The 13,435-nt window shown below is 64.6% G+C and overlaps 3 protein-coding genes across 3 annotated transcripts; 1 reads left to right on the forward strand and 2 right to left on the reverse strand.

Moving 5' to 3' along the window:
- Positions 1 to 48: 48 nt before the first annotated feature.
- On the reverse strand, positions 49 to 3,138 carry MNEG_8203 (hypothetical protein; the record flags this gene model as incomplete). Its single annotated transcript, XM_014043322.1, has 8 exons — positions 49 to 445; positions 680 to 879; positions 1,122 to 1,211; positions 1,474 to 1,551; positions 1,575 to 1,661; positions 2,032 to 2,193; positions 2,545 to 2,769; positions 3,025 to 3,138. Coding segments are annotated over 8 exons (1,353 nt in total), but the record flags the coding sequence as incomplete, so codon positions are not given.
- Positions 3,139 to 4,740: 1,602 nt separating this feature from the next.
- Positions 4,741 to 9,273, reverse strand: MNEG_8204 (hypothetical protein; the record flags this gene model as incomplete). The annotated part of the gene is made up of 10 exons (XM_014043323.1): positions 4,741 to 5,079; positions 5,436 to 5,505; positions 5,794 to 5,897; positions 6,113 to 6,607; positions 6,828 to 7,193; positions 7,406 to 7,561; positions 7,750 to 8,016; positions 8,298 to 8,450; positions 8,744 to 8,922; positions 9,225 to 9,273. The coding sequence occupies 10 exons, from the start codon at positions 9,271 to 9,273 to the stop codon at positions 4,741 to 4,743; spliced, it is 2,178 nt and encodes a 725-aa protein (XP_013898777.1).
- Positions 9,274 to 10,764: 1,491 nt separating this feature from the next.
- On the forward strand, positions 10,765 to 12,410 carry MNEG_8205 (hypothetical protein; the record flags this gene model as incomplete). The annotated part of the gene is made up of 3 exons (XM_014043324.1): positions 10,765 to 10,842; positions 10,984 to 11,226; positions 12,231 to 12,410. 3 exons carry the CDS (start codon positions 10,765 to 10,767, stop codon positions 12,408 to 12,410), a joined length of 501 nt encoding a protein of 166 aa, XP_013898778.1.
- Positions 12,411 to 13,435: the final 1,025 nt, after the last annotated feature.

Here is a 13,435-nt window from a genome sequence, read left to right on the forward strand (position 1 = left end):
CTCCGCGAGCGCGTCCTCGTCGCCGCCCTCCGCGCCCTCGCCATCGACCGGGCCCGCCGCCGCGGCGCTGCGCGGCGGCGCCTGCGGCCTGGCTTGCTGCTGCGCCCCCGCCGCGCTGCCGGCCGCGGAGCCGTCCCCCGCTTCGCGGGCCAGCCGCCTCTCCCGCTTCTCCCGCTCCCGCCGCCCACCCCGCGGCCGCCGCGGGCGCCCGGACCCGTCGCCGCCCTCCTCGGCCGCCGCACCCCCGCCGCCCCCACCACTCGCCCCACCGCCGCCGCCGCCGCCGCCCCTGGCTGCTGCCCCGCCGCCGCCGCCGCCAGCCGCCTGCGCTGCCTCGACATCGCGCGCCCAGCGGCTCTCTGAGAGGTTTAGGATCCTCTGCAGCGACATGTGCGCCAGCCGGGGCACAGGGGACGCCTGCTCCAGGCGCCGCAGCTTCTTTTCGCTGCAAATAAAGGAAAGGTGAGCAACGCAGGCGGTCGGCTGAGCGGCCGGCGCTGGGCGCGCACTTGCCAGACAAGGGTGTGGGAGGCGCTGCGGGCGCCGCTGCGCAATCACAGCGCAAGCGTCAACGCATGGCGCCCAGTCAGGCTTGCCTGCAGGAAAGGCCGCGCCCTAGAGCTGGAGCTGCTTACAGCATCCGCCCACGAGTCATGACCCTGGACCCCCACGCCCACACCTGCTGGTCAGCCACACCCCCAGCAGCGCGGGCCCCGCCTCCGCCAGCTGCGCCGCCCAGGCCGCCTGCGCCTGGGCCAGCCGCTGCAGCAGCTCGTGGCGCGCCTTGACGCTGTCGCAGGACATCGTCAGCAGCTGCGGGGCAGCTGCCAGCATGTCCCGGGCGGGGGCCTCGCCGAACAGGGTCTTGTACTCTGCCGCCTGAGGTGTTGCCCAGGGCAGTACGATGCATTGCAGGGGTTGTAATTGTTAAGCAAGGCATTGGGATGTGGGTTAGGGGGCACTGGTGGTCGGGGGAGGGAGCTGGGCATGGCATGTGGGCCAAGCGTACACACACAAGCAGGCCGAGCCCCGACGCCAGGCGTGCCGCGCCCGTGCCTCTCGAGCCAAGGGTTCTGCAACAAGGGCGGCCGGAGGCAACCCCTGCTGCACCGCCGCCGCACCTTGGCCTCGACGCCGGACGCCTGGCGCGTGAGCAGGGACGGCTGGCGCACCGCGATGGCGCGGGCGGCCGCCTGGTCAATGCCCAGCAGCTGCGGGGCAGGGCCGGGGGGTGCAGTCGCGAATAGTGAGTGTGTGTGTATGTGTGTATGTATGTGTGTGTGTGTGTGTGTGTGTGTGTGTGTGTGTGTGTGTGTGTGTGTGTGTGTGTGTGTGTGCAACGCCTGAAACCGCACGCCGGCATGCTCATGCGACACCAGGCGGATCCGATCTTCTACAGCCCTCCAGAGTGGGGCGCAACGTGCTGGGGTCGACCTCACTCGCGCCCATAACCAGAGCTGCAGCGAAGCAAACCAGCAACAATGCAATTGCGTGCGACTTGTCAAGCCCTCGCTGCTGCTGCTGCTGCTGCTGCTGCTGCTGCTGCTGCAGCTGGTGGTGTTGCCGCCGCCCACCGTCTGCAGCATCTCCATCTGCTCCCGCAGCTCCTGCACGGGGTGCGCCGCCAGCGCCGGCACCTTGAACGCCAGCCGCACCGCCGCCTGACGCAGCGCAGGGCAGGGCAGAGGGGCAGAGAGCAGCAAGCGGCGTCGGTGCGGGGCCGCAGGGCAATACTCATGCGCCCACGCAACACCTGCGACCCCGCCGCCTGGACGGGCGTGATACCCCACTTCTCGAGCCACGTGAGAGCCCGAAAACCTGGGTTGAAACCGCCTGAGTTGGCCCCATCAGGCCACAGCGCCCCGCATCGCGAGCGAGGCCTGCCAGGGGCCTCACCTTCCTCCCTCCCTCCCTGTTTCCACACACACACTCACATACACGCACACGCGTTCACACGCGCGCACACACACATTCACACACACACACACATTCACACACACACACGCGCGCGCGCGCGCGTGCAAACATCACCTGGAGTTCTATGTCCAGCAGGTCAGCCAGCGCCTGCATGTCGGCCTCCAGGCCCTCCACGCTGCGCTCAATCAGGGAGGGGTAGCGCCCGAAGCGGTCCACGATCTTGGCGGGCGTCGCGTCGCCGGGCGGCAGCGCCAGCACCGCCTGCAGCGCCTCGACCTTGGACGTGAGGGGAGGGCGTGGGCGCGTGGTGGGAGGGGGTTGATTGATGGGTGGGTCAAGCATGGCGGAGAAGGCGGGGCTCTCAGGCGGAGGGCCCACGGCTGCGCTCTGGAGGCAGCCTGCTGGCGCGTTTGCACGGGCGCGCGCATTTGCGCGCGCGCGCACACACACACACACACACACACACATTCATACACACACAGCTGCCGCACTTACCATCCTACAAATATAACCACTGCTTTTCAGGAACCTGCGGCTACCACCAGACAGGCGCCACCCGACAAGATCGACCCCATCCCAGCCACGCGCATCGCAACCCAGCTGCCTTCTCAACCCGCCTGCGCGCACCTTGGCCTCTACCGATGCGCTCTCATGCAGGAGCAGGTAGGGTGCTTTTGACAGCGCCGCGGCCGTGTCCTCTGGCGCCCCGCCCAGCAGGCGCTGCAGCGCGGCCAGGCGCTGCGTCAGCGCGGCCGGCGCCTCCGCGATAAGCGGCGCGCAGCGGTCGAGGCAGTCGAGCCAGGCGGGGGGGTCCAGGGGGACGGGCAGCGCCAGCAGGGCGTCGACGGCCGACTGGGGAGGGGTTTGGGGTTTGGGGTCGGGGCGGTGGGCGTGGGGGTAGGTGATGGGAGGGGGGCTGGGTCGAGACGCGGCGATGCCAACGTGCTCTGTGGCAACGGAGTTCACAATGACATATTTCAGCAAGGTGCCGGCAGCTGCTCAAAGAGGTGCAGCAGGCGGTCATAATCAGCGGGTTAGTCACCGCGCCTTCCCCGCGCAGTGCAGCAGGCGGTTACATGCCGCGCCGGGATGGCGGTCGCCGCCCACCTGGAGCGCCGCTTCGTCCGCATCAGGCTTGGCCTTCTGCAGGGCCTCCGACAGGCGCTGAGCACCTTCCCTGAGGCCCTTGCCCTCCAAGTGCTTCGCCAGGCCCTCGGCCATATTGGTAGAGGCTGTTCCCGCTGGCAGGATCCGGAGTGTGATCTCGAGTCCGCGCCGGGCGAAGGATCGACAAGCCGGAACAATAGAGTGTCTTTGACACGTTACCAGATCCAAATGAGAGAGTAGAGCACGTCGAGGTGTCACAAAACAGCAGTGATCTTGCCGAGACCGTCGTTTGAGTTGTGAGTGTTTTCAGGCAACGCAATTGATGTCTATCGGATATAGGTTTTACTTCACGACTGAAAGCTGAGCCGGTGCATCTAGGCGTTAAGAAACCACATCGGCAAATCGGGAGGAGGAGCAACATGATTTGCGGCCTTGCCAGCCGAGCCCACAAGCGCCCCACTACCGGCGCTACATTTCGCCCCCTCCCCGCTCGATAACCTCATCCTGCTGGTTCATGGCAGGTTTCTGTGACCATTTGTAATAGTTGTGCACCCACCACATGCTACCTAAATGACGCCACGCGTCGACGCTGCACACTGACGCTCGTGACCACTGTGACCTGGCGTCATACATGCCGAGTATACATACACTAGCTAATGGCGCGTGCTGCAGATCAAGTTCTACAATTTGAACCTCAGGTCATACCTCTGATACTGGCTTTCCCTTGCTGTCCGAGGACGGGCGCCGCCTTGGTCGTTTCAAAATGTTGAGAAGCACGTGGAGCATGTGGAGCTCTACAGCTTGGCTGGGGGGCCGCAGCTAGTGGCAAGATTCTCGCCGCCCATTTGCGAGCCACGTGGCAATGCCACTGCATGCACACCTCAAGCATGAGTGTGCCTGCTCAGCGTCTCCAAGCAGCATCCGATCACTTGACAGTATGTACTACTGGTGCTGGTTGCACATCAACGCGCACCAGCAGATCCGCCGAAGCAAGCAACATGTTCATCGACCTATTGTGATGCTCTAATGCGTCTCAGTCCTGCATTCCTCCCTCGGCACCGACTCCACACCTGCCCCGTACCATTGCTTGTGAACCTGCCCGGCTGGTGACACCTCAGGTGCAGAAAAATCGTCACAAACAAAACAGTGCATACCACGTTGAAGCTTCCACATGATCACAATAGGAAAACACAAGATGATGCATGATAGCATGCAAGCCAAAGCACTGCCCCAAGACCTGCGGGACAACACCTGATGCCTTGGTGACGAGTGGATTGCATGCGTTCACGCCGCAACAAAGACCTTCTGTTTTGCGCCACATGCAACACCTTTGTCAGTCAACAGCCAGAGCAGGCATGTCAACAGGAAGGGAAGGGGGGCAAGTCAAAGGTGTGGCCCATGATTTCATGAACTGCCAGCTCGCTATGCAGCAGGCAAGCAGGCACTGGTGTGCTGATGAGGGGGTTTGTGTCGATGATGGAATGCAGGCATGCTCCTGCATGGGACCAGCTACGGGGCCAGCGACAAACGCAGGGGGGCGCAGCGCGGGCTGCGTCCAGCTGCAAAAACTGCGGGCAAGCAGCCAGTGCGCCCATGTATTGGGTTGCTCTGTGAATGATTGTGGGGTCACTTCATCAAAAATGGCAAGAGTGGGAGAAACGTGCAGCGCACGCCAGGCAAAGGCAATGAAGCAGTCCATGCCCAACCCTTGCGCCCTCACGCGCCGCTTCCGCCGGCGCCCCCTCGACCGCCGGCTGCCGCCAGCGGCGAGGCTGCGCAACCGGGTGCGCCGCCGCTGCCAGCCTGGGCGCCCCCGCCGGCCGCCTCTGGGGCGGCCCCAAAAAAGTAGCCGTAGAATTCCACGTGGCTCAGGCAGAAATTCCAGGGCGTCGCAGCGCTGAGCGTGGGGCCGGCCAGCAGCAGGCGGAAGGCGCGGAACGGCATGTGGGACGCGGGGCCAGAGACGGGCCAGCTGGCGTATTGGCCGGGCAGGCGGATGGCAGCGTCGGCGATGTGGCGGCGCAGGTCGACCCAGTGCTGGAGGTCGTTGGACGCCTGCAGTGTTGTGGCAGTTGTGAATATGAACGACGGCGTTGACTTCCAGAAAGTGGGCGAGATGTGAAGCTGGTGGACAGGACGGCGTATGAGGACGTCATGGGTGGTGAATGAAGCGAGGGCGCGAAAGCCATGACCAAAAATGCCGGGATCATCATGCACCGCAGGCTATGATAATGGTGATAACAGGTCTGCAACTGGGGGTTTCAGACGGGCCACGCCCCCCTGGCTGGCTTGCTCACAGCTGGCCGGCAAGGCAGCTGGCTGGCAAGGTGGGACCACGCCGTGGCGGCGCGGCGAGGGCGCAGGGGCCAGCAGTGTGAAGATGAGCTGACGGGCGATACGCGTCGGCGCACCTGCAGGACCCAGTGGCGCGGGAAGTCGCTGCTGCTGTCATGGCGCATTGTGTAGTAGTTGCACAACAACCTGGCAAGTTTGAGGTTGCGGCCGCACGGATGCGTGTGGGTTAATGATGCGTGTGCGCGTGGGCAGGGGGGCTGTGGGTAATTGCTGGTGTCAAATGTGATTAGCGACCACGGATGAGCTGCACGTACGCTTAGCAATTATCATGATCACAGCCCATGCAAAACCGGCGCCATACTCATGGCGACGCCCAGCACCGCCTGCTTCCTGTGTCTGACCCCCAGCAACAGAGCAGAGCCCTGCCGTCCCCCCTCCCTTGATGTACCCCTTTCACAGCCCCTGCAATCACACCTGTGGGAGGGCCCCAGGTCGACCAGCCACCATGACGACGGCTGGCCGCCCTCGTAGCGCGGGCACGCGAACGAGGTGCGCAGGAACGCGCCGCTCACCAGCGCCTGGCGGGGACGACATCGGCGGCGGCGGCGCAAGGGGGGACGGCAGGCAGGCGGCGGCGGCAGCGTGCCGTTCAGGGATGCGCGGCGGCCAGGGCGGGGCAGGGGCGCAAGCCGGGATGCGGGGCGGCAGCAAGGCGCGTCCAGCCGGCGTCGAGGCGGCGCCTCCCATCGCCCGCGCTCGCCAAATCCTGTGTGTCCCCTCCGCCCGCGCCCACCTTGGGGTCGGTGAACCTGCTGGCCGGGCTGCTGGCCCGCACCTCGATGCGCTTGGCCAGCACGGGGTTGACCCACTGCTTTGACCCGTAGTCCGTGGCGATGTGCGCGATGACGCCGTTGCGGTCGCCGTCATACACGTACATGAGCTCGCGGCAGGCCGGCGCCAGGCGGCGCTGATATCGCTGCTGCTGCTGCTGCTGCTGCTGCTGCTGCTGCTGCTGCTGCTGCTGCTGTTGCTGCACCCGGTCCTCCTGCTGCTGCGGCAGCCGCCGCGGTGGCGACGGCGGGTCCCAGGCTCCGGCGCCGCCGCCAGCGGTGGCTCCAAGAGAGTCGAGGGGAGCGGCGGCGGCGGGGCGCACGAGGCGGCGGCGTTCGAATACAAAGCTGGCGGCGGCGCCCTCGCTGCCAGCGCCGGCGCGTGCGTCTGAGAGCTCGCGCTCAATCTGCTGCCGCACTAGGGGGTTGTGGCGGACGAAGGGGTGCGCCAGGACGCCCTGCATGCATTGTTGAGTCGAAGGCGTGGGTGTGCAATGCAGGTTTGGATTTGATGGTGGCAGTTGGTTCAGCATGTTGGATTGACGTAGCTGTCGCATCGTGTCGAGAAGGTCTTACTCAGGTCAAACGCCAATGCACAAGCAACCATCAGGCAGCGGCGACTGATTAAATCGGATTTGAATTCACATTCACTCAAGCAATACTGATGTTTTGACGCACCTGCAGGTCCTCTTCGCTCATCAGCACAAAGCGGACCAGGGGGATTACCAACAGCAGCTCTGACGCTGGCCTGTAAGCAGCCCCGCCACAAACCACTGCCGGGCTGCCGCAGGCGCCGCCGCCACTGCAGCTGCTTTCGCTGCTGCTGCTGTTGCTGCTGTTGCTGCTGTTGCTGCTGCTGTTGCTGCTGCTGCCGCTGATGCTCCCACGCCCCCCTGCATGCAACGCTCCGCCGTTGGTGCGGCCGCCGCAGGCGCTGTCATCAAAGCCCTCGCCTGCCGCCGAGGTAGCAGCAGGGCTAGGTGGCGGCTCGCCATAGCTGGCCCAGGCGGCCACCACCTGAAATATCAGCGGTTCCCTGACAGACTGCGGCGGCAGGGTGGGTGCAACATCAGGGTTACGGAGGTGCGTTATGCAGCCATGACGTCTGCAAGCACCTGGAAGGGCACCCATCCGCATGGCATCAGCATGTACGGAAAGCTTCTAAAAACGATCGATGCATGCAGGCTATGGCGTGCGGCTCAAGCGTCCTGGGGCTTGTCAGTGGCCCGTGGCACGGTCAGCAGCGCAGCACTGACCAGTAGGGGCTCTGTCAGCACGTCGGCCAGCGCCGGCGCCGACAGCTGTGCCAGCTCCCGCAGCGCCGCGCCCGCGCACTGCTCGAAGCGCCGCCGGACAAACTCGGCGGCGGCCGAGTACACGTCGCATGCGGTGGGCAGCAGGAGTTCCGCCACCTGCGGCGCGCGCAACGGTGGGCCGAGGCGGGAACAGCATGGAGAGAGAGGCAAAGGCAGCACAATAGATGGTAACTATCAAATGTGGGATGGGCCGGTTCCACGCCCGTCAGGGGCCGACGAACCTGAAGCACGCGGCCATTATAATACAGTAATAGTGGAAGCAGCATAATCAAGGCCGCGCCCACCTGCAGCGCCTGGCAGGCCGAGGCGGGCGTCAGCGCCGCCACCACCGCTGCCGACGCAAGCTCGAACAAGCTTGGCAGCGGCGCGGCCGCTGCAGCGGCGCCGACGGTCGCCGCGGCCACTGGGTCCGCGGCGGCGGCGGCGCGCCGCTGCTCCGTTTGGCGCGTCGCCTCGCGCTCCAGGAGGGCCGGGTCCAGGGGCGGCAGCACGCGCACATTGCGGTACGAGACGTGGCGGTCCCAGCAGCTGAGGCCCGCATGCCGCACCCCCTGCAAGACCCGCGCCCGCGCCGTGGTCGACGGGGGAGGGGCGTGGGCGCGGGCGGCACGTGTGGGGGCGTTTGTCGGCGGCGCCAATGGGCTGCGCGGCCAGGCCAGTGGGCGATGCTCCTGCCTGCGGTTTTCCTGGTGCTCACTTGCGTGGCTTCCTCACGAAAACCTACCGGGCTGCCAGCGTCGCAGCCAGGTCCTCCAGGCCAGGCACCCCAGCCCCGGCCAGCTTAAGATGCAGGGTTTAGCCCCAGCTGGTTGCAGCACCCCAACCTGCTCACCCTCGCCAGGTCGCCAGGCCTGGGGTCCACCCATCTGTGCGCGATGCCCGCCCCCGGCTCCCCGGACCCCACTGTGATTGCGCCGTCCTGGCAGTTGACCCAGAAGGGCGAGAAATCCCGGGACCCGACTCTGGCGCCGTCCACCCCCTGGACCTGGCACAAGGGGTGCAGGATGAGGTTCGAGGGAACAGTCAGGTGCCGTTGAGGGCCAGGTGCTGCAGTGGGTGGGGGATAAGAGGGTTCTAGTGAGACTGTATGGCTGCGCGTGGTGGCGAGGCGCGGGGCCTGGCAGCATGTGCGTGGTGGACGCTGGTTGCGCCGCCGCGGCGCCGCACCGCCAGCAGCAACCGCTGTGCCCGGCTCCCGTCGGCCACCGCTTGATCCCCCTTATCGCGAGCAAACGCGCTGTCCCTCAGGCCACCTCCAGCTGCCCTGCAGCTGCCCACCAGCTCCATCTCCTCCCCATTCTTCTCAAACTTGAGCCGGCTGTTGCGGTGGCTGCCCAGGATGACAGTGTAGTTATCCTCAACGCTGGCCGCGCCCTCCGCGCCCCGCGGCCGCGCGAGCGGCTGCCAGCGCTTAGCGCCAGCGACAGCTTTGAATATGACGGTCACATCGTTATCACCTGGGGATGCGGCGCAGCGCCAGCGCACACGCTCATGTGAAGATGCAGGCGAGTGCCAAAGGTTGCTGCGTCGAGAGATATGCCTGCGTCTGCAAGCTTCTTTGCGGCTGCTTTCTGGCTATGAAGCTTGGTTTTGCTGCTGCCGGGGTGCCTGGCGCCACCGATATCGACATGCAGCAGTGGGGGCATCGCAAGCCCGCCATCATGTGCGCCACTGCTGCAGCTGTTGCGCTTGCCTTTGTAGTCGAAGGTGAGGCAGCAGGCGCCGTCCAAACCGTAGTCGCTAAGTGATAACCAGGCACATTCGAAGGGCGGGACAACTAGGACGTCCCGGCTGTTCACGCGGAGCATTCTGATCGAGTCATTGATCTTGAGAGCTGGCTGTGGCTCTCGTGTACATATACAAGCTCTTTGCCATTCATTTCCAAGACTATATCACACACAACCATATCGTACCACCGCACCACTCGTACGATAACACGTACGCCTGACGCCCGCTGCCAGGACGCCGCTAGCGCACTGACGGTGTCGGCTTGGGCTGCTCGCGGCCAAGTGAGTACGGTATCCCACGTGCCTGCCAAGGGCTGCTGGATAAAAATTGTCCTTGGTGCCACTGTCTTGAACTCCCGCGTTCGTCTAGCATACAACCTGTCACAGCCATTGCGCAGACCCATGCCAATGCAGCGAGCTCGCGGGCGCGGGACATTCTCCATGCTGCGGTGGCAGCGCTAGGTTCCCTCTGCTGTACAAACCTGGCCGCAGGAATTGCCGTACTCAAGCCTCTTTCACCATAAGATGCACTGATGCGGCATCAGCAGGAACGGTACAATCCTGTGGCAGCAGCCAGCAAGTTGACACACTGCACGACTGCACATGCACACCAAGCACGATGTGCACATCTGATGAGAAAATATCGGCAGACATCCGCGTGCATACGACACCGAGAAAGCAAGGGCACAGAGAGGCGAAGGTGCGGCACTGCACATTGTTTGCGGCAGAGTAAACATCGGCACATGCCTGCGTTCCTCCTCCATCCCCACTGCCTCTCCCTTCTATAGAGCCTCCAATGCAATGACGACAGCAAGGCCTGTAGAAGCACGATGCAAACGCTGGTGGCCGCCTTGACAGCTGCTTCAATCAGCCCACAGCAGGCAATTTCAGGTGACGAGAACATGCAGCTGGCCTGAGGCAGGTTTCCAAGCTGCTGAATATACAGTAGAGAGAGTGTGCTACTCAGGGTTCGTGGGCCCACACATGATTATTTGCTACCCATCTATGCAGCAGGTCATGCTTCACATTGGCGGTCAACTTATGAACTCACGCTGAACATCGGCCCAGGTAGCAGCTGATGCCCGGTTGCCACACGCAAGAGCGTTGGTGAACGGCACTAGTTACACGCAGGTTGCAATTGATGAAATGCGCATGCTTTTCAAGGCGCCGTTTTGTGTATCTATCGACGGCATCAGATCGCTCAGCGCGCCCGACGCGGTAGGCCTTCGCGACAGTACCGTAAGTGTGGCTAATATCATCCATGGAGCAGCGCACGACCGGCGACGCCCGCGTGCTGGACACCAAGGCTGACAGAGACTCCGACTCTGAAGAGGTGAGCAGCCATTTGCAGCGGAAAGGGGAGCTTTTATGAATTACATGCTGTCGTGATCCCGTGTCGAACGGCTACACCGCGACGCGCGCGCGCGCGCGACCGCCTGCGCTCGATGCAAAGCGCGAAAGGGATCGAAACATTCTGCTTGGCCATGCGGGACCTTTCGGATTCTCAAGCACCACGCACGCCTGCTCATACGTCAGTGGGAAGAGTTCCAGAAGAGTGGTTGTCCCGACTTCATGCTGATGAGTCAGTATGTGAACGCGTGGATGGCGCAGAACCTGCCCATGCCGCTGCGGTCCCTGTACCCTTTCAAGGTGCGCAGGCCGCAGCAGCCAGGCCTGGCTTGCAGAGCGCATGCCTCCGGCTGTATGCTGACCTCGTTTTCATGCACATGGCCCATGCATCTGCTGTACATGGGCACCTTGTGACTGTGTTGATTCTCACATGCACCGCAGGGACCTTCGAGCGCCGTCGGATGTGCGCGCCCTTCGGCAGCGGTCCACCCTCCCAAGCCGTTGCAGAAGCAGCAGCAGCAGGACCAGGAGCAGGAGCAGCTGCAGCAGGAGCAGCGGCAGCAGCAGCAGGAGCAGCCGCAACAGCAGCAGCAGCAGCAGCAGCAGCAGCCGCAGACAGACCAGCGGCAACTGGAGCTCACGAGCACCAGCAAGCCACAGCAGCAGCAGCACGCGCCTGTGGAGGTTGGGGGCGTTTGGGACGAGCGGCATCAGTTGTGCCACGGCCCACATTTGGGCTCCGCCTCCATGAGCGGTACGCCGTCCGTGCAACCAGGCGCCGTCGGCTGCGCACCCCCCCTCAAGGGGCTGTTCGCCTGTGGCACCTGCGCGGCCGACACAGAGGCAGGCGCTCTTGCACAGAGCCCTGGCAACACCAGCAACACGCCAGGACCTGCGGTCGCACCTGCAGACGCCCGTGCGGCTGCGTGACTTTCTCTTCGGTCTGTCAATTTGCTTGACGCAGCATCCTCATGATGGACCCTTGAGGCAACTCGCACGACGCCGGACGGGGCGTTGCCTGACCTAGGCTGTGGCCGCATGGCTCACTCCAGACAGCAAAGTGCATAGCGTTTGGGGCATCTGTGGGCTTTGCACAAGGCCGCTCCACGAGCACCATTGCATCCTAAAACTCAGCACGCCGCTGCGAACAATTTGCTGCACTTCAATGTGAAGGGCCCCTGTTGTGGCTGGATACGCTGTTGTAACATGGCTACCCAGCTGAATCAGCATCGTGGCGAGCGCGCCGCATGCTTGGCATGCCCCCTACTTGTGCTGCAAGGAGGCCGGTGAGCGTCAATGTGATGGCCCGCCTGTACTGCCGCTCAGTCAGGAGGTGCAGCGGAGCGGCGCAGGCGGGTCACACAATTCCCAAATTTTCAGTCTGAAATCCACCTGTTGGCTATCCAGCTCGAACCGGCGTCTTTTCAGATCTGCCGACTGTGCGACGAGTACGTAGACCGCCCCAGCGCCGCGCTTGACTGCGTCGTCGACTTTTGCCAGCACGCGCCCCTCTTGCGTGCTGTTATTTTTAAACGCACATTCGTATGTAGAGCCTTACGGCCAAGCGCACTGCAACAACACCGATCAACGCGGAGCGCGCGTGCAGTTCCCCTGTCCCAGCCGCGATCCAGGCCCACGGGCCGTCACGAGATCCTAGGGTGACGATGAGCCGCCCAAACAGCCTGCAGGAGCTGGAGCACCTGCTCGACGGCTATGCGCCGTCTGCCGCCCAGCGAGCCGCGGCCGTCGCCTTTGCGTTGGCAGAGGCCGAGGCATACGAAAGCGGCAAGAAGCGCAAGTGCTTTTTGCTGATGGCCGCTTCAGATGCGGTCATCAAGGCCGGCGAGGGCCGGGTGTGCTTCAGGTGAGCCAGCTGGAGGCGCCCCGCTGCGGCGCCCCGCACGGTCGCCGGGCGTGGGGCTGCCATCAGTCACCACCGGGCCCCACGAATGACGCCGCTCCAGCCGCCAGCACCTGTTGTCACGGATCCAAGAGGGCTCTCTCAACTGATTTCTATCTGCTCCTCCCTGCTGCAGGGAGCCCGTGCAGAAGCATCACGTCTGCATAGAGCAGGCAAGCAGCCGGCGAAAAGCAACGCCAGTGCCCGTGGGAGCGGCTTGCCAAGGCCCATGGCAGCGGCCCATGGCAGCGGCCCCGTTCGTCGCCAACGACGCCACACGTGCACGCCGCGCGCCGCGTGTCGCACGCGTTGCGACTTGCCCTGCCTGAGCTTGTGCGCCGCCCTGGCAATGATCTGGCCGCAATTCGCCACCGTGCGCAATCTGCAGGACGGGACCCGCACCAAGGGACTGACGCGCCCCGGGGGTTTCGCGGTAAGACGGCTGCAGGGCAGCGAAGCGGCGCCGCGGGCCGCGCACACGTGCCGGTACTGGTGGCCCATCGCCGCCGCCGTAGTGTGCCGGGGATGACGCCGGGCGGTGCCGGCGCAGGCGCCGCGGCTGGAGCGGGCTAGCTGTGGGGGTGCCGCAGCGCCTTGACGCTCAGCGCATGGCTGGGCTGGCATGGGGGGACCCTGTGCGTGTCATGCCGGGTCTGTCTGCTGCTGCTCCCTGCCATGAGGCTGGGGGTACCCACCATGGCTGTGTGATCTGAGCTGTGATCTGTTTCATTGCATGGCAATCCCCGCTGCTTTAGACACGCGGGCACAAACCCACATGCTCCCGCACGCATGCACACGCAAGCGAACACACAACCCCATGCAAACTTGCACAGGCGCGCGCCCGCCTGTCTGGCTCCGGCGACTCTGGCGCCCGCGCGTCTGCCGCGGCTGAGAATGATCTGGAGGACAACGCCGGCCGCCGCCGAGCATCGTCACCCGACTCTCCTGGCACCTCTGGCAGCGGCGGCGGCGGCGCCGGCGGCGCCGCGGCGC

The sequence above is a fragment of the Monoraphidium neglectum genome, assembly GCF_000611645.1.
Source record: "Monoraphidium neglectum strain SAG 48.87 unplaced genomic scaffold scaffold01533, whole genome shotgun sequence".
Lineage (NCBI taxonomy): Eukaryota > Viridiplantae > Chlorophyta > Chlorophyceae > Sphaeropleales > Selenastraceae > Monoraphidium > Monoraphidium neglectum.